Source organism: Rhinolophus ferrumequinum, chromosome 14, assembly GCF_004115265.2.
Source record: "Rhinolophus ferrumequinum isolate MPI-CBG mRhiFer1 chromosome 14, mRhiFer1_v1.p, whole genome shotgun sequence".
NCBI lineage: Eukaryota > Metazoa > Chordata > Mammalia > Chiroptera > Rhinolophidae > Rhinolophus > Rhinolophus ferrumequinum.
The window spans coordinates 16,644,425-16,671,814 of NC_046297.1; the positions used below are offsets into that span (position 1 = coordinate 16,644,425).

Sequence of the window (27,390 nt, forward strand, 5' to 3'; positions counted from 1 at the left end):
CTAGCACAGTGCTTTGTACACAGTAGGCCCTTATGGAGTATGTTTCTCTGAATGTTTTCATTTGGAAAGAATAATAAAAAAAAAATGACCTAACAAGATTTTCTTTATAGAATTTATACAAAATTTGGTTAAAGGGAGAGTGTAAATGTTTTTGGATTAATTCTTGTTGTTATGAAAGCTACTTTTTCTCAGACTAATAATTATTCCTACCTAGGGCAGAAGACAAAATGTCTGCCAGTATCTGAATAACATTAAATTATCCTAAGTAAAGCATCAACAAAATTAGCTTTCTTGCTTCTAATATCTCCATAAGCCTATAGTCACAATGTTTGTCTTGATTAATTATTAAACATAGCTCATATTTTCTATATTAATGGTTTTTGTGCTAGATATGATTTCTAATTACGCTTTGCATTTCTCTGATGAAATTGTATTTAAGTCCACCAAATGTTATAGCTCACTTTTGCATTGAATAGTCAATGTTTAGCAGATTATTTGAAACTAGTAGGGCAGTAATAATTTATGAAGACTTGTAAATATGTATGGGATAATTATGAGCATCCGGGCCTTGGGAGGATTAATTCTGTTGTTGGGAAATGGTATGGAATTTGTGGTTTGAGACATAAATATCTGTGGTAACTGATTAACATACAGACTGAAATCCAATTATACATATACTACTAATGAGAATGCTACGATATAAGGAGAATATGAACTTTAAATGCACACATATTTTAAGTTGTTAAAGCCCATAGATGCTGTGTACAAGGGACAGATGTGAGTATTAGATTTACGTAAGACCAAAGATCTATATAAGAGCTTAGAATTGCTATCCGTAACCCAGATGTTTCCAAAGGATCTATATGTAGACAAAATATGTGGTGGATTGCCTAAATTCCACTTAGGGTTTTATCAGTGGGCAGGTGAGGGCTTCATACATTTGATAGTTCTGAGAATTTTGCTGAATATTGTACATGTATCTATAACAGACAAAACTATTAAAAGTAAATATATGATAAAATATTACTCAGCCATAAAAAGGAATGAAGACCTGATACATGCTACATGAGTGAACCTTGAAAAAACATGCAGAGTGACAGAAGCCAGACACGAAAATCCACATATTATATGATTTCATTTATATGGAATGTCTAAAATAGGCAAATCTATAGAGAAATAAAATAGATTAATTGTTGCTTAAGGTTGGGGAGGAAGAGGGGTTAAATAGTGATAGCTAAAGGGTACAGGTTTCTTTTTCAGGTGATGACGATGTTTTAAAATTGACTGTGATGATTATCTGTGAATATACTGAAAACTATTCAATTGTACACTTTAAATGGGTGAATTGCATGATGTGTGAATTGTATCTCAATAAAGTCTTTAAAACTACATGTTATTACTTTGTGAGAGGCGAAATGTCTAACTATTGCATTGTTTTGTACACCTGAAACTAATTTAAAAAAACTAAGAAAACACAACTATATGCACATTTCAAAGATAAAGAGAATACACTGCATAGACAAGAATGCTGAGAAAGAAATGACTTAAAATCACAGTTCACCGAACACTTTCAAACCCAAACAATTTTACTGACCAGATATAATCTGGACACAAATGTCTCTTTCAAAGGCTTCTCAGTATTGCTGACTTGGTAATTCTTCCCCCATAATCACACACGCTTCTCAGCATTTTGATGGTCCAATAAATGACTCCTTTATAAAACTTTAAACTGTTGATTCAGTTTTCCGAGGATGGTATTGAATACAAAGACCAGGGACGGTGTATAGGGAGTAACTGATCTAAATATTTAATACTTCTAGGTAGCACTTAGAAATTTCTCAATATTTGGTATAGGCAGAAATCATCAATTTCATATAAAAGTGAATTCTCTGGGAAAAGGATGACTCTGGGAAGAATTTAGGCAGAAGAGGTTGACCATGATTTCCTTCCTCTTACTAGCATCTAGAAAGCCCCAGAAAGCAAGCAAGAAGAAAAGGAATGTGATGTACTTAGCATTTTACAAGTGTTGAAATCCTCCATTTTTTTTTTTTTTTTAACAAGAAAAGGTGGTTAGGAGATGTCTTCAAGGGTGAAAGGAAACATTTTGAACTATTCACTCCATGAATCCTTAAACTATCGGATAATTATTAATTGCTCTCTATTACTTTCAAATACTGGAGCTGCCACGTAAAACCCATCAACACGACAGAGGAGTTTCAGCCTTCGAGCTCTGAAACAGTTTGCCACTGATCTCAGCAAAGGGCTGTAGGAAATTGGAGTTTCTCTTTCCAATGTCATGAGAAAGTTCAACAAAGTGGTTAAGACCATGACTCTGGAGTCCATTGGCCTGGGTTTGAGGTCCAGCTTCACTTGCTTCCAAGCTGTGTAATTTTGGGCAAATTACTTAACTGCTCTGTGTTTCAGTATTCATATTTGTAAAATACTACCTACTTCTTGGGTACTTTTGAGGATTAAATGAGTTCAAATTTGCAAAACACTCAGAGGAACTTCAAGCACCTATGAACAGGTTGTTAAATAAATGCAAATGTTAACATAGAAATCAAACCAAGAAGTCCACTTATTATTATATTTATGCTTTTATAGGGATACAATTGCTAGCAATTGGAAACTTATTTTAAAAGCATATAATTTTGACCTGTATTCTTACATGGTGTGAGCACGTTACTGCATTAGCGATAGCATTATCTGCTCCTGTCACTATGCCATTTACCCTAAGAAGATGGAACAGATACCCATACAGTCTTTTGGATAAAGATGCCACAGGATACCTTATGGTCTAATGGTACCTTTCACCCTTCTCTGCTGAGAGTGAGATTTAATTTATCTTTAAACTGGATGTATTTGATATGAAAAACAGAGAATAGTGGTGAAAGTTTATGTGACTAGATAGATGTGCGGCAAAGAACATGGACACGAGGGCAAATCAGTTCTCTGAGCACTCTGATCCCCAGCTCTGAGCATGTGACAACCTCCAAAGACATGAAAGAATGAGACTTGTTGGTATAAAGGAGAATATCTTGACAGTGAGGATTCAAGGCCATATATGGTATATATGGAGCTAATGTAAAATTAGCTCCAAAGAGAGATAGATAACAAGAGTTTTAAAGATCACTTCCAGGTTAGGAGATTCAGATTTGTCAGCTAGTTACAAAAATGAACTCCTTTAAAATAGAATATGCATGTTGCTTAATAATTGACACAAGTGTATGGACCTGTTTACCCACAAATAACTAATCCTAAAATATTAAAACGGGGCATAAAATGCATTTATTGACCTGCTGACCTCAGAACTGTCATTCCTCTAAAATGGAATGTGTAGTAATAACTAAGAGTGAAGCGTATCTCCAATCATCCAATAAGTATTATGAGATTTGGGAATGTTTAACAATCTAAGAAAAATAACCATAACATCTCTTCCACTCTTCTATACAAATCATATGATGATTAAGTGATATTATTGAAAATGTGATACAACATTTAAAAATATTTTTGGGGAAAACATATATGTAACGGTACATCCTTTTTTGTTTTTACACATCTTACCTGTTTTTCTTGACTGCTTATTCAAATCATAAATTCCTTCCCAAGTTTTATATATGTTCTTAAAAATTCACGCAGTGATTGCTATCTAGCTAATAATCACGTTGACATAGTGTAAAGTGTTACATTATGTCTTTAATAGTGTATGTTTACACATACTTAAGTTTTATAAAATTTTAAGAGAAAATTTGCCTCCACATTTTTTTAATACAAAGATACACACATGAGATCTGACGATTACTAGAAAAAAGTGCTACGTGCCTCATTGCTGAATATCACTACGGTCACCTTCAAAGTACTCCCCTTGGGAAGCTATGCACTGATGCCAGAGCCTAGTCCATCTTTCAAAGTAATTTTGGAACTCTTTTTCTGGAATGGCCATCAGAGTTGTCGCTGTATTACCTTTGATGTCCTGAATGTCATCAAAATGTCTTCCTTTCAATATTTCCTTTATCTTCAGGTAAAGAAAGAAGTCATTGGGGGCCAGATCACGTGAGTAGGGAGGGTTTTCCAATACAGTTATTTGTTTACTGGCTAAAAACTCCCTCACAGACAGTGCCATGTGAGCGGGTGCATTGTCGTGATGCAAGAGTCATGGTTTATTGGTGAAAAGTTCAGATCGTCTGACTTTTTCACTCAGCCTTTTCAGCACTTCCAATAGTAAACTTGGTAACTCTTTGTTTAGTTGGTACAATTCATAACGAATAATCCCTCTGATATCAATAAAGGTTAGCAACATCGTTGCAATAAAGTTCGTGAACTTCATTGTCAGACCTCCAGTGTGTGTGTACACACACTATATGTGTGTATATATTGCCACAGTGTACCTGCTAGAAGATTAAAGACAGACCAGAGAATAGGGAAAGACTGATGAGCATATACTGACAAATGATAGTATATTATATTTATACTTGTAAAAATGATTACACAAACCAAGGATAAGCAGATTCCCCGTTATATCTCTGAAAGAAAATTCCTTGGCATTCAGGCGCAACATCCTTTAAATTCAGTGTCAAATTTGGCTTTCACTAAACAAAAACACCAAAAGGTCTTTGATGTTTAAAAATTCCGATCTTCAGTCTTTCTAAAAAATTCTAATTAAAATGTGCTCTAAAACACTATCTTAAAACTTGACATCTGCAGGTTAAAGAACCATAATTAACATATTAAGTGAGGTAAGAACTGCTACTTCGGTGGCCCCAAATGAGCCGTGCTTCTTAATATTCTCACTTTTCTATATCTCCCTCCCAAAATGACTCTGGGCTTGGTCATATCAGTCACAGGAGGGCTTGTAGCCAGTGGGGCAATAGTAAGCATTACCCAAGTACAAGCAGACCGCAGAGCCATTGGGGGTTCTGTCTAGACCACCGCAATGAAGCGAATATCGATCGCAATAAGGCAAGTCACACAATAGTTTTGATTTCCCAGTGCATATGAAAGTTATGTTTGCACTACACTGTCATCTATTAATTGTGCAGTCGAATTTTGTATACAAATACCATGCACATACCTTAATTAAAAAATATTTTACTGCTGAAAGATGCTAACCATCATCTGAGCCTGCTGGAAAAGTAGTGCCAATAAACTTGCTCGATGAAGGGTTGCCACAAACCTTCAATTTGTCAAAAAAAAAAGAAGCAATATCTGCCAAGTGCAATAAAGTGCAATAAAATGAGACATGCCTGTAGAGGCTTGATAAATGCTTGCAGTTCAGGGGCCTTGCTGTCAGAAAGCCTGTCAAGTCTTCTGCAAAAAGAGAAGCCATGTGGAGGAGAATGTGTCTCAGATGAGGCCTCACTCACCAGACACTCACCTTCTTGGATATTCCAGCTCCAGCCAATCTCCCGGTTAAAAGTTTCACATGAGTGACAGCCAATATCACGTGGAGCAGAGAAACTACCTGGCTGAGCCTTGCCCCAATTCCTGACCTACAAAACTTTAAGTAATAAATTGATATTGTTTTAAGTGATTTCAGTTTGGAGTACTTTGTTACACAGCAGTAGATAATTAATAGAGTAAGTGACAGCAAGGATTTTTCAAAGTTCTTTCTAGAAATAATTCCAAGGTACATTATTTACTGACATATGCCTCCTTCATTTCTGTCATCTAATCCTTTATTATTGAGCCTACATCTCATATTCTGACTTTAACTTTAACCAGTTGGACAGAAGGTCTGAAGTTATTGAGTTTAGTGAAAAGCATGGTTAAGAAGAAAACCTAGGTACTAAACTTATGGACCTTGGGTTCAAAGAGGATTTTATGAATTTGACTTCAAACGCAAGGGAAGTAAAAACTAAAATAAATTAATGGTATTATATCAAACTAAAAGCGTCTTCAGAGTGAAGGAAACCATCAACGAAACAAAGAGGCAACCTACTAAATGGGAGAAGATATTTGCAAACAATGCCTCTGAAAGGGACTAATATCCAAAATACATAAGGAACTCATCCAATTCAACAAGAAATGACAAAAAATAGAAAAATAAAAAACAACAAAAACAAAAGAAAACAAAAAAACAAGAAACAACAAACAGTCCAATTAAAAATGGGCAGAGGACACGAAGAGAAACTTCTCCCAAGAACAGATATATGAAATAATGCTCAGTTTCACCAGCTATTAGGGAAATGCAAATCAAAACCACAGTGAGATATCACCTCACCCCAGTCAGAATGGCTATCATCAACAAGACAAATAGTAACAAGTGTTGGAGAGGCTGTGGAGAAAAAGGAACACTCATACACTGTTGGTGGGAATGCAGATTGGTGCAGCTGCTATGGAAGGCAGTATGCACGTTCCTCAAAAAAATTAAGAATTGAATTACCATATTACCCAGCAATCCCTCTCCTGGGTATCTATCCAAAAAATCTGAAAACACTGATCCTTAAAGATATATGTGCTCCAGTGTTCATTGCAGCATTTTTTACAGTGGCCAAGACATGGGAACAACCAAACTGTCCTTCAATACATGATTAGATAAAGAAGATATGGTATACATATACAGTGCAATATTACTCTGCCACAAGAAAAGATGAAATACTGCCATTTATGACAACATGGATGGATCTTGAGATTATTATGTTAAGCGAAATAAGTCAGGAAAAGTTGAGATCTATATGACTTCACTCATATGAGGGATATAAAACTGAAAACAACAAAGGAACAAGACAAACAAATAAACAAAAAACTCATGGACACAGACAACCGTTTAGTGGTTACCAGAGGTTAAGGGGGGAGGAGGTGGTAGATGAGGGTAAAAGGGATCAAAAATATGGTGATGGAAGGAGAACTGACTCTGGGTAGTCAGCACACAGTGTGGTATATAGATGATGTATTATACAATTGTACATTTAAAACCTATATAATCTTACTAATCATTGTCACCCCAATAAATTCAATTAAAAAGAGAATGGCTTTATTGTGTATTGATGCAAACAGAATGCCAAGTACTTGCTGAATCGCAAAGAAACAGCATTCTTGATGATGGTATATATCTTAAATTAATTCCATTCCACACTGTGATCAAACTGTGAGTGGGATAGGCTGGTGGAAACAATTACCTTTAAGAAATTCCAAGCACACATACCTACTGTGGACCAATCAAGCCGTTTCCTCTCTCTTGCTCTCTATGGAACTATATCCTGACACCGAATTTTAGCCACTAAAATATGTAACACTCTGCAGGAATTCGTTTTCTTAAGAAATAATTTTTTGAAACATGAAGGTTATTATAATAGATTAATCAAACCATTGGGCACGTTTCCATGCTTCTCTCTCTGAACTAATGTACATTAGTAAAATAATGCATTAGAAGGAGAAGTAGTAGGACAGTAAGTAGAAGAGCGCAAGATAGTTAATGGCCGAAGCACCAGTCCTGGGAGAGATACTATTTCACTGAATGGTGTGGACTGTATCTCAAGTTAGAAACTACAGCAAATAACTTGTTCTAAAAACGAAGTGTCTGGATACCAATTGGAAGAAGATGTAACCTGCCATTATGTATAACTAATGTTCACATATTTGCTGCTATTTCTATTGTTTAAAGGCTATTCTCCAGGTGGGTGTGGACGGAAGATTCATATATAACACGTCAATAAAAAAGAGTTCTGATCAGACAAGGACACGGAAGTGGTACTTACAGAGAGCAGTATCTGGAGGGCGCTGTGGATGACCTCCAGGTATTGGAAGTCCACGATGCAGCCTGTGACCGAGACGTATGTGAAATCGTCCATCATGCCGTGGGCTGACGGCGGTAGCACTCTCCGGACACAACCAGGCCCGTGTTCCCGCCACCATGACCGGTGTACAGAAATGTTGAATGTCATTAGATCTGTATCCTAGATGGGCAGGAGACAAGGGAACAAAAAGAGACAATCATATCACATCGAGTCTTTGATTTCCCCTTAGGGAGGATTCAGGATGCATGAAATTGTTGAAATGTTTTAAATTTCAGGTGAAAAGTTATGAAAGACAAAATCAAAAATGGCTCTTGGTATCCTATGCCTAAACTATGGAGTAACGCCTGTTAAAGGAATCCTTTGAATAATACCGTGTTTTCCCGAAAATAAGACCTAACCGGAAAATAAGGCCTAGCATGATTTTTCAGGATGACATACATCCCCTGAACATAAGTCCTAATGCGTCTTTTGGAGCAAAAATTAATATAAGACCCCGTGTTATTTTCGGGGAAACACGGCATTTTAAGGTTAGCACACATCAAGAATCCAGAGATGACAACCTCTATCTATGTTCATTTTAAAGTTTATTTTGGTCATTTTGAAACTTTTTTGTCTGATTTTTCTTGTTGTTTCATCATCATCATTGACATCACCACGATGGGCTAACATTTATTGAGTGCTAGACATTTTTCTAAGCACTTTTCATATATTATAATTTTCATGTATGAGTATATATTATTATTAACCCAATTTACAGTAGTCTGAGTAATAGTCCTCCGAAAACACACACAAATCCTACTCCCTAGAACCTGTGAACTTTACCTTTTATGGCCATAAAAGACTTTCCACATGTTACTGAGTTAAGGATCACAAGATAGGAGGTTAACCTGGATTATCTGAGTGCGTCCTAAGGCAATCACACAATTTTTATGAGATGGAGATTAGATATAAGAAAGAAGAGGAAAAGCAATGTGGCCATGGAGGCAGAGATTGGAGTGATGTGGCCACATGCCCGGGAATGTTGCCAGCCACATTATCTCTTCCAGCTGAAAATAACCAGCTGGAAGAGATAAGAAAGGATTGTCCCCTAAAGCCCCAGAGGGAGGACGGCCCTGCCAACACCTTGCTCTCAGCCCAGTGAAACTGATTTCAGACTTCGGGCCTCCAGACCTCTGAGAGAATAAATTTGTTTGTTTCTTTTTCTTTTTTTTTAAGATTTTATTGGGGAACGGGAACAGGATTTGATTGGGGAACAGTGTGTACTTCCAGGACTTTTTCCAAGTCAAGTTGTTGTCCTTTCAATCTTAGTTGTGGAGGGCGCAGCTCAGCTCCAGGTCCACTTGCCGTTGCTAGTCACAGGGGGCACAGCCCACCATCCCTTGGAGGGAGTCGAACTGGCAACCTTGTGGTTGAGAGCCCACTGGCCCATGTGGGAACTGAACCTGCAGCCTTCAGCGTTAGGAGCACGGAGCTCCAATCGCCTGAGCCACCGGGCCGGCCCAAATTTCTATTCTTTAAGACACAAGATTTGTGGTTATTTGTTATAGATTGAGCAGCCATAAGAAACTAATTAATACAGGTGAGAAAAGGAAGTCACTGAGAGGTAAAATAAATTGCCCAATTGAGTTAATGAATGAATTAAATAAATTGCCTGTTTAGTGGTAGACACAGAATTTGGTCCTATGCAGTCTGTACTTTTAGCTATGACCTGGTACTGTCCCATTACCTACTGTGTATGCCCTCCCAACCCCTTACAATTCCTCACACCCTGAAGGGAGCTAGGTCCTTCCTCCTCGGTTGTTTCCAGAAAATTTCACCCAGCCAGACCAAAAGGACAAAGAAGGCAATCTTCAGCAAATACGTATCAAAGTAAGCTTCCAGAGTTCTTAGCAGAGACAACAGCCCAGGTGTTTAATCCTCAAGAGATGCTCTTTAATATTTGTGGGGTGTCAGCCATGACGGACTAAGATCATAACGTTTTTGTCATAAAAATAGTTTGAAAAGAATAGATGAGGAACCAGGCTCTAAACTCCCAAATAAACTAAAGATTGCAGCTTCCTGCCCGTGCAGAGCTGAAAGGAGGAAGTGTGATGATGGAGAGAGGCAAAGAGGCCCACAGACCAGGACACTGCACCTGCAGGGATGCTGTAAGACACAGGAACATGGTCAACTTTTGTTGATTTCACAGCCACCACTTCGAGCAAGTTCTGTTGCCACTAGTTCCAGAGGGACAGGTTGGAGTGGACCCTATATAGGGTCCTTGCCCGGAGTCCCAGGGGCTGCCCAATGCTTGGGCAATACAAATGATGCTCATGCCTACCTCAGTGGGGTGAGGACAGCCCCCACTGCAGTGGTGGAGGATGCTTGTAAGTGGCAGAAATAGAGAAGTAGAGTTTGGAACTCTGAAAACACGGGAGAAGCTGGTGTGAAATGCAGAGCCCCTGAACTTGGCTGGGACTGAAAATAACCAGTGTGAGAGCTGTCTGAGTAAGGACAGTAGGAAAACCCTCTCCGTTTAGTCTCTGTTGTATATGCACATGAATCATGAGGTTAGAAACATTTCCAGTTCATGTCAGTAGGCAAAGTTACTCTACAGTTTTAGATTTTCCTCAACTCAGAAATTCAAAGTACCATTATAAGTATGCCTCAGATTATATTAATAATAAAACATTTTACCTCTTTTTTTTTTTTTGGTGGTTTGCTACATGTATCATTCAGTTACCTTCACAGTTACAGCACTTTATTGATAATAAAACATTTTAAGTCACTTTTTTGGGGGTGGGGTTGTTGGCTTGCTACATGAGCCATTTGCAGTAAGCCTCTGAAGAGAGACTATTATAGAAAAATAATTGCTTTAGCTAGTGAATTCAGTTTAACACAAGGCAATTTACCTGCAGGCAAACTGCACACTAACTGCCTCCTTTCCTGGCCATCAAATTTAATCTCTCACAGTTAGTCTTGATGACTACAGAAGAACTATTATTTCTCATTTTAATGGAGTTCATTAGGTTCAGTATGAACTTGCATAATCTCAAAATTTATAGTAATTTCTATTTCAAAACTCTAAGTTCCTTTCAATATGACTAACTAAAATATTATACAAATAAAAAAAAGAAAACTTATGAACCGATGACACATATTTGTTACACTCATAAAATCAGTGTAGTTCTCACTTAATTTGTTGGCACTATAATATATTTATAAACTGCACTATTCTTTGCAATGACTGTATTAAAATTTGAATGAGAACATCAATAGTGTTGGGGCTCAGAGCAGGTCACCCCAAAAGTGGCATGCTGATTATTTTGAATTAAAGTTTCTTGAGAAAGAGTTGGTGCAAGAAGAACACTCTGACCCTCCTCTCTGTCCTCTGAAAGCAGGAAATAAATCTCATATGTGAAAGGTACCCTCCCTGTATGAGGAGGCACAGAAACTTGCTTATCACCACAGACAGGGAATTCAGGGCCCAGAAGCCTATATAAACAAATCTTGTTACTTTACAAATGTACTACCTTAAACCCAAACTCTGCTTTTTTCTTTAGAGTCTTTACTAGTTAATCACTGACGCCTAAATTTCTTTGTTTTGTCAATTCCTCAGAAATGTATTGCTTCTTTGTCTAAAAAGTATGAAAGCTGCCTGCTTTGGTCATTTCTTTAGGTCCCGTTTCTGTGAGACCACCATATGTACGAATTGAATTTTTTTTCTTCTGTTAATCTGTCTTGTGTCATTTGAATTAGACCAGTCAAAAGAACCAGGGAGGATAGGGAGGAAACTACCCCCCCGCCCTCCCTCACGCAATAGCATCAAATTCTACTTAAAGTTCAACCTTGTTACTTAAATTTGGTATAGAATTATATCACAAGTTTGTATCTGATTTCTATCCCCATTAATAGCTAGATTTCAAACATTTAAAAAAACCTTAACATATGCTAACACAATTTTGTATATGAGACAGATCAGAGGAAATATAACACAGAAAACGACAACATTTTTTATAAGGAAAAATATGTAAATAGATACAAAATATTATTTATTTTGTGGGAGCTTTTCATTGCCATATCAAAGAATGCAATTGGGAAGTACATGGGTTAATACTTAACCACAGATCAACAAAGTAATCGTAAAAATAATTTTGATTAGCTCAAATGTCATTTCCCTTTCACGTCTCGGAATTAGACTATTATGGGTTGATTTAAGCACACCATGGTTAAGAAACTGACAACTGATGTCCCTGCCATTTTCTTTAGATTCTAGTGGTATTTGTATTTATGCAAGTGTATGTGATTACCAAGGGACAGTATGTAGAACAAGGAAGAAGAAAGCAAGGAAAGAAGAGGAAAAGAGAAACATGAAACAAAAGCAGAAGGGCTTGGAAGGAGTGAAGACAGCCAGGAGAGACAGAGAATGTCAAGACCAACAGAAGAGAGAATTTCAGGGAAGTTGAAATGAAAAGACTCAAAGCCTCCTAAAAAAAGACCATTGAATTTGCTGATTGGTGGGGACAAAGGCGATCTTACAAAAAGCAATGCCAAGAGAGTATTGGGAGTGAAAAAGTGGATTACAAGGAATTGAGGGAACTGAGAAGAGAGGATTTGACGTTTTTTTTTTTTTTTTTCCCCACGAAGTTTGGGAGTCAGGGTAGTGAGAACACAGGATGGTGGCTTTAAGGGTGGTCAAGGAAAACAAGACTCAATACGTGGAGAACCAGATGTTAGCTGTACCTGCTCACACTCATCCAGTTATGACTTAGATGAAAATTACTCCAGAATATCTGCTTTCCCCCTAATATCTATTCAAGTAAATAGTAAATGTTTAAAAGTTCTTTCATCTCATTAGTGTGAATTATAAACTTGTTCCCATTTTCTTCAAATACTGTAATGAAAAAACCAAGAATTTCTAGAATTCTTCGAAATGTTCATTAACTGTGTGTTTCTACTCATAGTGAGTAGCCACAGTATTGGAATGAGCTCCCAAACTAAGAAATGTCAGTATTCATTTCTTTTATAGTATACCACTATGTGATTTCTCATTAATCAAGGGGCTAGTCTCTCTCTTACGTATTCTTCTTCTTTGTTCTTTTAAATCATCTGCTTTTTGGCATGTGTCTAATTTAACTTTAGCTAACCCTCTCTATAACTACTCTTAATATTCATTTCTTTGCCTTTCTCCTTAGCTGTGGCTCTGAGTCATTCAATTCATTTTTATATGGCTATCTACTTTCTTTTATTATAAGCCAGCCCATCTGGAAGTGAAAATGTGACCTTGGAGAGAAGTTCACGTGTATTTAAGAAAATACATTTTGCTTAATTTTAGAGTTAGCTTTGGGTTTATATTTATATAATGCAATTCATGTCAGTTGAAACTTCTTTTGAAATACTTATTCATCTCAGAATATGAATTAGAAAAGTTAAAATAATTTTCTCATATTTCTAATTACTGTCTTTTCACCGAAGCAGTAGCATTTCAGAGAGTCCTGTAGATCTATATAATAAAGGACAAACAGTGCTTTGTAGTGAAGTTTAAGGGTTTGGAGCCCGTAATACAAAGATTTAGCACCAGTTCAAATATATCAACAATTTTATTTTCCTACATTAAAAGCAGTGCTTACAGATAGGCTTAAAGAGCATTCAAGCTTCCATTGGGAAGTGTTTGTTTGCTCTTGCTTTCTTAAGCCCATGAAAGTTCTGTAAGCCATGAATAAATCATAATCAGTTAGGCCTGCATCATTGGTGTTGAATATAAAGAACAGTCTGAGTGAGGAGTGGCCACTGATCATTCTGGTTTCCTGTTTCTCATCTTTACAACCTGGTATTACTAAGGTTTTTCAATTCTCTACCATTGATCATAGGTCAGAGGCAAGCTAAAAGTAATCAAGCTTTTTGTCTGCATTGTGGGGCGTAATTCCCTAGATTGAATCACTCCAGGAAGCAATGAAGTCTCATTCATTCATTCATTCATTATTTATTTATTTATTATTAGTTTCAGGTGCACAAGACAATGTAATAGTTAGACATTTATCATTTCTATCCCTCACATAGTGACAACCCCCCTCCCCCCATCCACTACCCCTCTGATATCGCACACAGCCATGACATTTCCACTGTCTCTATTCCTAATGCTGTACTCCATTCATTTATTCAACAGATATTGACAGAGTTTCTAATACGAGCTATGCATTGGAAGTTAAGAGGGAACATAAGAGACACTATCCCAGCCCTCGTAAAGCATATATTCTAGTGGAGAGGACTGATACTAAAATGAACAGGTAGACAAAAATACTTACACATTGCAAAAATTAATATAAAGAAAATGATGTGATAGAGAGCAAGTGGGAGGAGGAATGGAATTCCTTTATACAAGGTGGTCAGAGAAGGCTTCTCTGAGAGTTAATGTTTGGGCTAAGTCCTGTTAGATGAGAAAGAACTAAACATGTGAGGATTTGAGGAAAGAATGTTATGTGTGAAGAGAACTGCAAATGGAAAGAACATGAGATAGCAAAGAGATTTAAATATTGCAGGGACAGACTGAAGGCCTATAGAGTTGGGGTGAAGCTGAGGAGAGGCTAAGTGTGGTGTAAGAAAGAGGATGAAGACATAGGAAATGAACAATAAAGAGTCTGGAGTTTAGTCAAAGTCTAGAACTTCAAATATTGATATTACTGCTGTGCATTTTTTAAAGGATCATTTTAATAATTGTATAGAAAATGGATTTGATGGGGTTAAAAGTGGAAGCCAGTTCTCCTTCCATCACCATCTATTTGATCCCTTTTACCCTCATCTACCACCCCCCCGACCCCTCACCCTCTGGTAACCACTCAACGATTGTCTGTGTCTATGAGTTTTTGTTTCTTCACTTGTTTTTCTTGTTCCTTTGTTGTTTTCAGTTCTATATACCACATATCGGTGAAATCAGATGGTTCTCAACTTTTTCTGTCTGACTTATTTCGCTTAGCATAATAATCTCAAGATCCAGCCATGTTGTGGTGAACACAGAATGTGATATATAGATGATGTATTACAGAATTGGACTCCTGAAACCTATTTAACTGTACTAACAATTGTCCCCCCAATAAACTGTAATTAAAAAAAAAAAAGGAAGCCAGTTAGGTGGTTATTGTCACAGGTATGCTGACATGGAGAAAGGTGGTAGCAGTAGAGAGGAGGAGAAGAGAGAGGTGAGATCCATTTTGGAGGCAGAAGAGCATGTGGAGATAAGAAGAAGAGATCCATGAAGGATGACTCAGGTTTCTAGTTGGCTCCTATCAACTGATGTCAAGTCTCCAAAGAAGAGGGCAGCCGTGAGCCATCAGCAGCCAAGGATTATAGCAGTTGAGGGGTGAGTACACTGACCTTGTCAAGGGGCAAAGAGTGGGGCTCAAAAACAGGATGTATATTATCAGTGGGGCATTTTAAAACCATTTTCCTTATATGCAGATTAAAGCAAAAATAAGTAATCACGTTAAATGATGCTAAAACTAAGACTTTGCAGTGTAAGAGAAGAGACTTTTCATAAGATTAAAGAAAGCAAATGTAAATACTGTGATTTGGAAAACAAAGAGTCTGCTGCTCTTGCTGGTAGCATAAGTGTAAGTAATATATTGTATCATCTATTTTTTTACTTTAGAAATAAGAACTAATGTTGCTGATTATCGATTAATCTTACAAATGATAAAATCAGTTCATTTAAATTTCCTCCGGATGCTACCTAAACAACTTTTATTATTATGCTGTGAGTTTTGGCTCTGGTCCATTCAGTCATAATGTTAATTGTATAATTTTCATAAAAATGTCTAATATTTGTGTTCATAAATTTTGTTCTGATCTTTTAATTCATTCAGTTGAATACCTTAGTCCCATAACAAAAAGCACTTAAAAAAAAACAGTCCGTAGTGAGTTTTTAAATTTATATCCCTATCTGGATTAGCTGAATGTTAGAATTAGTACAGTTTTAGTATGTAAGTATATATAATCATTGTTTTATCTAAAGAATTAAAATAAGCTCTATCTCCTTGGTCTTTGAAGGTTTGATACTCTATGCAGGGCATCTTATACATATAAATAAAATTGTATTGTAAGACAAACAAACTGTGATGTTGAATTTGAACTGAAAATATCAAATGCACTCATTGATTTAAAATGATTGTATAGTGTGTGTGTGTTTGTGTGTGTGTGTGTGTGTGTGTGTGTGTGTGATCTCTGTCCACTGAAACGGCTTAGAAACAATGTCACCAGTAGAAATGAGCACCTTTGGTTCTTGCTTTCCAATATGACTTCCCACTAAAAAGAACAAACCGTATTTCCTGGAGAAATGCTAAATCCAGGTATGGCGCAAAGAAGGAACAAGAGAGTGTGGAATATATTTTTTGTGCTAGAAAGGAAGAAAATTTTCAAAAAATGAAGAGTCATGTTTAAAGGATGTAGGAGCCATTATAAAAGGTCTATCATTTGCTACAGTTGTGATAATCTGAGCATTAATAGGTATAATGAGTAAGGCAGACCAAACCCATCGAATCAATGAAAATCTGTGATGTCATAATGCTCAAAAGGAAAGCCAGAAAACTTATTGTTACTACTTCAAGCAACTTATGTAAACAACACCTTTTCTGTGCTGTCTGCTCAATTATGCTGTGAAGTGCTCTAAAACATGAAGCTGTTTTAATTATGAAAAACAACCTCACCTGAAAAATGAATAAAGGGAAAGAGTTAAGCATCTATTTTGCCTTTCCAGTAGGAATTCTATATCAAAATAACCCAGTTGATGAGGTAAACGTCTACATTCCTGACAAATGTCAGGCAATAAATATAGAAGAACTGGAAGAATTAAAAACATATATAATTTTTCCAATTCTCCTGAAATTATTTGATTCCCGTAAGGATTAACAATTGGTTATTTAAAAAATTACGTAAAAAGTTAATTCATGTGGTGCCAAAGTACATAACATAGATTTCTTTTTAGTGTCAAGCACTACTTACAGAAATAATAATAATAATAATAATAATAATAATAATAATAATAATACATTTCAGAACTTGGGAAATGTACATAAAGTGATATTTAGGAAATTTTTTTGTAGCATTAAATGCTCATGGTAGAAAAAGAGAAAGGCTGAAAATTAATAAGGTAAGCATCCAGTTTAAAAATTTTAAAAGAATAGCAAGACTAAAGACGTTAGAAGAAAAGAGGAAGAGATAAAGATTTAATTAACAAATATTTGGCCTATGCTGTTCTGGGATCTAGAATTAATCCATAATCCATGAAAAAACCAGACAAAAACTGCTGCTCTAGTGGAGCTAACATTCTAGTACATGAAGATAGACCATAAATATAACAAAAAATAAAGTATATTTCATGTTAGACGATGAATGCTATTTGAAAAGAGTAGAGTAAGGACATCAGAAATATATAAAAGCAGAAATTAATTTAAAAGTAATCAAAGCTACAATAGAAAAAATCAACAAAGCACAGATTTTGTTCTTTAAAAATCTAATAAAATTAACAACACCTTGGCAAGAGTGATCAAACTTAAAATTCCTTGTCATTGTCCAGGACGGCATCATAATCACCCACATACAGGACAATAGCCAGTCTTAAACAGGATAATGTGGCAACATCTAAAAGTTTAATATGGGACTGTCTTATAAATTCTGCAATTTTATCCCTCTGCACTTATCCTAGCTCATATATAAGAGTGTTCATAGCAGTGTTGTTTGCAATAGCAAAAACTTAGGAACAACCTAAATGTCTATCGAAAATTAATAATTTAGTATTCATGCAATCACATGCTACGTGAAGCAGAAATATATTAAGTGAGACTATGCTTATTAAAAAGGATGGATCTCAAATGAAATGTTGACAAAAAGTATCAAGTTGTGGAAAAAATAAGTATTGTATGATTTCAGTTATATAAAGTTTAAAAAGTTGCCTAACAATATTATATATTTTTAAGAATGCCCATATATGTGGTAATATCTTACAGAAATATACAAAAATAAAATAAGTACCAAATGCAGAATGTAGCGTGACAAAAGGGATCAGGGAATAGTAAACAAGAAAGGTTTAACTGTGTTGGAAAATTTTGTGTCTTTATTTCACTGGTGATAACATAAGTATTTGTTGACTTATTTCATTACTTTCTATTAAATAGTACATACTGCTTGAAGATAAAAATTAAAATGAAAAAAATCCTTCCATTTCTCTTTGTTCCAACTGCCACTATTACCATAGTCCGGTCAACCACTGTTTCTAAGACAATTGCAAAGACTTCTAAAAGCAATTCCTGGCACCTTGTCTCATTCTCCTCCAAATTATTTTCCTTGCTACAACCAGAATATTTTTTAACCTAAATGTATTGATGTCATTAATTGCTTAAAAGACTTCAAAATTTTCCCATTGCCCAAAGATAAAAGATTAACTCCTTGCCATAGCTTGAAAAGTCTTTACTTACTCTGCTTCTCATCACTTCTCTAGACTCCTATTTTCTCCTCCCTTCACACTTCATTCTCCAGTCATACTGAACTGCTTTCCATTCCCAAATGAACTGTTCTCTCTAAACTGTTGGTCTTCACAGACCCTGTTCCGACTTCAAAGAACACTGCCTTTCGCTTTCACCCTTCATCTCCTTCCCCTTTCTCTATAATCAACCCCTCGCAATCCTTGTTACCTGGCTAAGTCTTGTTTATTATTAGGTTTCAGCAGAGACATCATTTCCTGTGGGAAGTCATCTCTGGAAAGTCTGGGTAATACAACCCTTCTTGCCCAATTCTTCTACATAATCTTATGCCTTTATTTGGGTCAGGATGATACATGACTTATTTATAATCAATTTTCTGATCCACCTACCATATTATAAACCAAATATCATATGCTTTGTTTTCCAAGCGCCAGGCTTACAATAACAGCTATAGATATTCATCTGATACACACATACACACACACACACTCACATACACACACACACACACACACACAAGGGCTGACAATTAAGTTCACAACATGTTGCAACGATGTTGCTAGTCTTTTTTTGATATCAGAGGGTTAATTCATTGTGAATTTGTACCAGCTGGGCAAACAGTTATCCAAGTTTACTATTTGGAAGTGCTGAAAAGGCTGTGTGAAAAAGTAGTTAGCCGACCTGAACTGTTTGCCAACAATTCATGGCTCTTGCATCACAACAATGTACCACCTCACATGGCACTGTCTGTGAGGGAGTTTTTAGCCAGTAAACAAATAACTGTACTGGAACACCCTCCCTACTCACCTGATCTGACCCCCAATGACTTCTTTCTTTACGAGAAGATAAAGGAAATATTGAAAGGGAGACATTTTGACAACATTCAGGACATCAAGGGTAATACGATGACAGCTCTCATGGCCATTCCAGAAAAAGAGTTCTAGAATTGCTTTGAAGGGTGGACTAGGAGCTGGCATCGGTGCATAGGTTTCCAAGGGGCGTACTTTGAAGGTGACCATAGTGGTATTCAGTGATGAGGTATGTAGCACTTTTTCTAGGATGAGTCTGTGAACTTAACTGTCAGACTGTGTGCGCGTGCCTGCGTGTATGTGTGTGTGTGTGTGTGTGTGTGTGTCTCGGGGATGCCAGAAAAATGCACACACATTTTAGTTTTCCTTTCTTAAAATGTGTACATAGTCTTTTGGCACCCTCTGTGTATATATAGTATATATGTATCAAATTAATGAATGAAACTAATTGCTGGGTTTTTGAGGCACAATGTCAATTGAGAATTGAGAAAACCTAAACAACAACAAAACACCAAAAGCCACTGCACATCCATCAAAGTGCCTACTGGAAGCAGGAATTTGTGTAGCTACTTTGAAAAAGTTTTGTATTGCCACTGGAATTAGATATGTGTACGCCTTCAGATCTAGCGGTCTCACTCCTGGGTGTGTAGCCAGGAGAGATGAAAGCATGTGCCCACTAAAGAACCACACAAGAATGTTCTTAGCAGCTTTTAATACTCAAATCCTGAAAATGGTTCACAGGTCCATTAACAGTAACATAGCCAAAAAAATGTGGTACGTTCATACAATGGAAATCCCATTTGAAGTTGTTGGAAGGAACCAAACAAAAACTTTGTTTCCTACTGATGCCTCTTGAGAAACGATTAGTCCCATTGGAAGACATGATGTGAGTAAAGCCTACTTTTACTGCAAGTCACCTTGCAGGTGGGTGGAAGAAACATAGCGAGAAGTTAACAAAAACATTCAATCTGCAGGAAAACTTTGTTTTCCTTTTAAATGTGAAGCCTCCCTTCTGTTATCTGTGTTCATTTTTCAGTTGTATATTCACTAGCCATGCCTTTTTTATACTGGTTTGTCTACTTTTGATATTCCTCAGGTCCAAAGGGCAGAATCAGGAATGTCCCTGTGAAAACAGCCTTATAATGCCGGGCAGTCAAGGACTGAAACCATTTCACGCCAGTGATGCTGCAAATATTATTATTTGTGAAACTGTAATGTACATTCACAGATATTGACATTTATGATATGTAATTGCTGCACCTGAATACACTAAGATTTGCCTACAGATGATTAAAAAACAATAAGCATACACTTCATTTGTAATCTATGAATTTTAAACATCTGTAGTTTACTTAGTTAATTACCAAGCCCATTCAACACATCTGGCTTCTCTGTCTTTGTGTTAATCAATAATTATTTAATTACAATGTTATGCCTTTTATGCTAATTAGGATTTTGAGACCATAAAATTGTGCTACCTTGGTGCTTCATGCTGGCACTAATGTGTTATATTTATAGTTTGGTGTATTCATAATTCATGCATGCATATGCATGTAGGCACCCATTTTACTTCATTTGCACAACAGAAAATTTTCTATTCAATCTGTTTTTTTTTTTTTTTTTTTTTTTTTGCTAAGTTTACCACCTGGAAGGAATTACCAGCCTTTTTTTTTTTTCAATTTTGGAAGGAAAAAAATTCCTTGTTTGACCAAAAAATAGGTATCGGTTTTAATGCGATAAGGTTCTTTAAAAAAAAAAAAAAAAGGAAAAACCATGTAATCCTCTTAGTTGTTCCCTTTTTGAAAGGTACCTGGATAAATAAAGCAGTATTGGTCTTTTTGACCTATGGATGTGGCTGCTGGTGTGGTTTAAAACCCTCTGCAAAAGAAGATTGTTTTTCTTAATTGCTTCCTTTGCTAAAATAATTGTGAAGGCTGGAAAGAGGTCTGATTAATTGCAAACTTGGATGTGGTGAAAACCTCTCTGGCAGGTTCTCATCTATCACCATCAATCTCAAGTTGCAGAGCAACCATCTTGGATGGCTTGCAGGAGGCAGCCTCTTGGGATCTGGAATTTTCAGAGGCAATGGCTCAAAATCAACTCTCTGGGTGCATTTTCATCAGAGCATTGGGATGTGTGTTCATTTTCATTGCTTGATTCTTTATTAGACTCTTCAGGGTTCCATATAAATTGTGGTGTGTATGTGTGTGGGTGTGTGTGGGGGGTCGCTATTTACTTTGCTGTGGGGAAGAGCTGAACTGAGAATAAAATTCCACATCTACCCACTATGGCTATATTCATTTTGGAGAATATTGTCTCTATGTCTCCATGGATCCCTTGATATGACTATACATAATCATACCAAACTTGGAGATGCCTATTGCCAGCATAGCTTTATGCCTTTCTTCTAAATAAAATTATTACCAGCCAGATAGTCCATGAGTATATAAGGTCCAATGGCCACAAAGAAATTACCTAATTGTGAACACTGTTTTTGAAAACTATTTAATTATATTTGGGGTGCAGGATAATAATGAGGGTATTTTCTTCTTTTTTAACTCCCATGACTGGGTCATGGTGATATCTTTACTAGTGTTGTAAGAAGCTCAGTGTGCTTCCAAGGCATTAATTAGTTCATATTAGAAAGTGAATGATTTCATTTTAAATAGGAATGATTAACCTCAATAATTTTAATTTCCTTAAATGAAATAAAGACCACTTTTAGCTCTTCCCTAATGAAAGTTGACTTTGAAGATTTTCAAATAATACTTGAATCCTTTTCAATTTGCAGATCATGCAGATGCCATTTCTTTTCATCAATCATTGGTCAATTTCTGCTTGTTCTCTTTACAGATCATTAAAATACTCAACTTGTCCAAAAGCATACTTAATGATACTTTCCACAAGCATGAGTACACAGGAATACACATATTATTATCCAAGGTGGAAAAACTCCTCCCTTTCACAGATCTACCTCTAGCTACCAAACAACTCTCTACCATGAGCTGGATTATTCCCATGGGAGACTTGCCTCCTGGAATCTTCGAGGGGTTTTGGGTAGGTTATTGTGGCTACATCTTCTGCAGTGTCTGAAAGGACCACAGTATGAAGCCACAAGTGCCTGTCTATGCTCTGCCCTATTTCCTCTCTGTCTAAACACAAGGAGCCTTCAAACAGTGTGGGTTTCTCCCTTATGAATATAATAATCTCACTATACATATAGAGTATTATAAATTTAAAAAATCTCTTTAGGTCACAAGACCTTCTCCGAGGATGAATGCATAAATTTTTCCTTGCTCATCTCTTCAAAAGAAAGGCAGTTTATAGTTATTGTTTCCTATTCATCACAGTACAAAAACATTTTTTTTCTTAATTAGCACTTTATAATCTAAAAATATATAATTTATATCTATATAGATATAGATATGTAATATCTATATATATTTATAATATATAAATATATGTAATCTATATGGATTAAAATATATTGGTGAATGCAGAACAAAGGTATTTAGAACTGCTTCATTCAGAGCCATTTATGTAGAGACTTATACAGTCCGATATAATTTTCTTATTAAGAGCGAAGATTTGAGCATCTTGTTAACCAATGGTAAGGCCTAGTGGCACCTTCTTTGTTATTTGAGACCAAAACTGTGCACCAGGAGCTCTATGCACACTGAAAAGCATGGTATAGGGGACAAGGTGAAGGGAAATAGAGGGTGGTCCCTGAGGCTGGAAAATCTCATCAAGCATGGGTCCCAGCTCCTTTTCTCTAAGTCTGGGAATGAAATACACCATTTTTGAGGAAGTCTAGCACTTTAAAAGTTAGTTTGTAGACTTTTAAGAAATAGATCAAACAGGAGATGATTTTTTTTTTCTTTTTACAGTTAAAACCATGATTCCTTTAAACACTATGTTTTCACTTTGTTTCTAAGGGCCATGTTTGGCTGAATAAGAACCTGTAGCACTCAAAGGGCTCGGTTCACCAGAGGCCTCGTAAATTAGACTGAAAAGGCACAGTTTGCCTTGAATTCTAATCATTGTCTCATTGTTAAGAAAAGCAATCTCAATTTGAGTAATAGGCTATTGGCTGATTTTTTCTTTTTTTAACCTTTAATCAAATGAGAATTGAAATAGTAGAACAGGTACTTGTATGCTCTATATGTCCTTAAGGAGTGTAATTTTCATTTACCTGTTTAACATTCTCTAATTTGAGGCCATGTGCCAAGTAGCTGTACTATAATACTTTAGGTAAGTTATATAAGATTTCAACTTAGAAGCCTAAGCACTTCCCTTATCTTTTAAAATTGAGGCATTTTTCACTGAAATATTATGCTATCTGGTACGTCTGCCTTTTTTTGGGAAAGTTATCTATTTATAATTTCCAGCTGTTATATGTGACTCTGAGAAGGGACGTAGTACTTCAGGACAGAGTGGGCCATGCAGAAAGGCATCCAGACTGGAGAATATGTGTGACATAAATTCTATGAGGGCAGAACTCTTCTTGACCATACCCTCCCCATGGTCTCATTAGATCAGAGGCCAGTATGTGCTGTTACATGGTCCTCAGTAAAGATCCATGAAGAAGAGAAGGGGAGGTGGATGCATAATACATACTAGATGCAGTTGGAGAAAGGATGGACGGACATCACATAAATGTGATGTGAAATGAATGCTGCTCCTGTCAGTGAAAGATTGACTGCCTGGACCCAGGAGAAAAGAGAATTTTATGGGGACCTTCGGTAAACTTGGAATCCACAGGTCAGATCCATGAATTACATACAATTAACGAAAGACAGGATTCAAATTACAAGTAATAATTCCACTGAGAATTTTTATAGCTACGTAATGATTCATGGTACTCTTTGGTCGTTTATTTTCCTCATGACCATGAATACTGCTCTCAAATTCAGATAGCTTGTAATAGAATGTATCACACACAATGCATATTTATTTATTAACATTTAGAAATAAAGATGTTCCTACAATGTAATGCAAATGGATAGATGTGCTAGGACCATCACCTCATCATAAAATACGAGGGATTATTATTGAAAACATGCTGGGCCATTTTTATACTGATGCAGTGTTGAAAAAATGTTCTACTTTGTGGATGTATACATTCCAGCTTCTTAGTCTGATAAATACTCGATTTGGTCATAATTACACATAAAAGAAGCCTTTGGTTTGTTGTTTGTGTGTGAATTGTCATAATTTTTTGTAAGGTCAATTCTTGCATGTGTTAGAAGTGTATGCAGAGGATTAGAGAGAGTGGCAACTAACCCACAACATAGTGTTGCAGATGCTCAAAACTTGCCTGTCAGTCAAAGCATAAGACAAATGGATTATTTGCTGAGAATCAATTGAGAACAAAGACAGATACTCAGAGTAAAACAACAAACAAGATCTCAGCTGATTGTAGGATAATGACTCATATGACTAGTTCATTCCAGAACTTGTCAGAGTCTCTCATGAGGCTCTGAACTAAAGTCTCAAAAGCTAGTTCCCAAGAGAATCTCACCAGGCTCTTAGTCCATGAAAGGAGTCGACAAGGAACAGAATTAAAGAACTTTAGCATCAACAACAGGATCCATTTTCAGTAGGCCATTTGCTTCTGGTGGTTCTTAGATTTTTAATGAAGTGTTGGTAGACAATTCTGTACCTTTCTTCCTCACCTGCTCCCCACTCCACCCCCTTCCACACACCTCTTGTCCCACAACTAGGATAAGCAGAATGCTGTAGAGGAGACTGTAGGGAGCTCAACCTAAATAGGAAAATGGAAGTAAAGAAAGAGTCCAAACAATCTTTCTCTTATCTAAGTTTCCACACCACACACAAGTGAGTCATAGCATTGCAAAAATTCTGCGGACCATTATATACCTAATTTTTACCTGGAAATCAATCATAATATTCTTATCTTTCTGGACTACTGAGACGCAAGTGGGAGCAGCAGTGCCTATCCAATGATGTCTGCCTCTTGGTTTTGTCCAGCCTTAGATATAGGCAGTCCCAAGTCAAAAATACACCTACTTTTATCTGCTAATGTGAGTCCGGCTTTGTCAAGAGAGTACCCCAGGAACCCAGCATTCTGGCTGCACCAAGAAACAGAAACGTAGTCAATGGAGACGCTATTAGGTTGGTGCAAAAGCAATTGCGGTTTAAAAGGTTAAAAATAATTGCAAAAACCGCAATTACTTTTGCACCAACCTAATATCACTATTGGCATAGCTACTGTGTTTCCCTGAAAATAAGACCCAGCCGGACGATCGGCTCTAATGTGTCTTGTGTAGCAAAATTTAATATAAGACCCGATATTATATTATATTATATTATATTATATTATATTATATTATATTATATTATATTATATTATATTATATAAAACCCGGTCTTATATTATAGTAAAATAAGACCGGGTCTTATATTAATTTTTGCTCCAAAAGATGTATTAGAGCTAATTATCTGGCTAGGTCTTATTTTTGGAGAAACACGGTATGTGTCTGCACTTTGGCCCTTTCCACACTGTGGTGTGATTTACCTTTTTACAGCCTGTCTTGCCCACTGATTTTATGTTTCTCAAGAGCTGGCATGAATTCATTTCGCATACATAGTGCCTAGCACAGAGCTAAACATATAGTGGGTATGTAATAAATGTTCACTGAATAAACTACTTGTTTTCAAATATAAAATAAATAGCATATCCACTTTAAAATCAGATAGATCCATATGTATTAAAGAATTAAACATAACATATAGACAATAAAAGAATTAGAGAAAACAAATATGAATATCTTAGAGTGAGGAATTACTATATAAACAAAAACAGTAAAGAAAGTAAACAAGGGAAATGGTTAAGAATAGATATAATAAATTTACTATGAGTGACAGCTAATGAGAAGGAAATTGGCACTGAAATCAAGAGTTGACTGCCTCCCACTGTGTTGTGCTAAGCTACTTTGAAAAATTGTTTTTAACACAGTTGAATATTTTCAATCACAGGGAAAATGAACAAGATTCATGTAAGTAATGCAGTGTTTGCACAGATAAATTGGTTTAATTCATTAAGGAAAATGCTACATGAATTAAAAAAGACATATTAAAATGTCTTTTAAAAATGTATCAATGAATAATTGGTTTGACTATATTTTTCAGAGTTTAGTCAATTAACCTAGAGTCCCTTAGGTGTGATCCCAGAATTAAAATACTAGGAATTGCTTAGTTTAAAAATACATACAGTTTTACAACTCCACAAGGATATCACAAGAAATGATCCTTTTATTTACACAACCTTTTTGGCTGAGATTATTTTACAAGTACTATGCCCATACTGACAAAGAAAACCCACAATTATAAGTTAAGGAGCTTAAGAGAGAACCAAAAAAAAAAAAAAAAAAAAAAAAAAAAGTCATGTTCTGGAAAAATCAAAAACTTTATTTTTATACCTGGAATTTTTGCTATCTGATTTACTACCACAAAGAGGGTTTTTTTTTTTTTGGGGGGGGGGTGTGGGGGTTACATGATTGTTTCTCTAGTAAATTTTAAAGGTTTGAAATTTTATTTACAAAGCCTATATCCTATACTCACCCACAAATACATATTTATAACAAATTAATAAAACTCAATACTTCTTTAATAAAAATGTCAATCTGTGTATACAAATATTGGACACTTTTAAAGTTAACTTGATCAATTTAGAATTCAAAGTTAGCATTAGATCAAATTAGCTGGATGATTATTATTCATTATTTAGTACTGTAAAAATACATCCTGAATTACAACAATGGATGACATAAAAAATAAAACCTATAACTTTGGTTTTATCAAAAGACTCTTGCATTACAATGTCAATCTTTTCTTTTTAAGTTATTTTAAAATTATAGTTAACATACAATATTAGTTTCAGATGTACAACATAGTGATTAGACATTTATATACCTTATGAAGTGATGTCAGTCTTAATAGGCAGAAATCATTAATTGATGAAGCAAAGAGTAAAGCATAGGCAGACATAAAAAAAAAAATCAGCTGCCAAAATTGAGAAACTTAATGTGTTATAGGGAATATTCTAATGTTTCTACAAAAATGACTGAGTGAAGTATTTCCAAAATATAGTAAAACACTTTAGCTAGAAAATGAATATTCTGAGATCCAAGATGGCAGAGTAGATAAACACTGTGACTGCTTCCTTCTGTGAACACATTAAAATTACAAATAAATTATAGAACAATCAAACTGGAGAATCAGTTTGATTCTGAAGTCTGGTTGAACAGAAGTTTTATAAGTAAGGATATAAAGAAAAAAGCCACATCGAGACTGGTAGGAGGGGCAGAGATGTGGAACAGGCTAACTCCAAACCTCTGTGTGGTGGCTGAGAACCAGGAGGGATATTAGCTA

General features: G+C 35.9%; 1 protein-coding gene across 1 annotated transcript in view; it reads right to left on the reverse strand.

The window, feature by feature from the left end:
* Nucleotides 1–27,390, reverse strand: part of NKAIN3 (sodium/potassium transporting ATPase interacting 3) — a 536,962-nt gene that overhangs the window by 131,906 nt on the left and 377,666 nt on the right. The window contains exon 4 of the mRNA XM_033126827.1: nt 7,698–7,895. Within this exon, the coding sequence (XP_032982718.1) occupies nt 7,698–7,895 (198 nt within the window). The remainder of the gene's footprint in view (nt 1–7,697; nt 7,896–27,390) is intronic.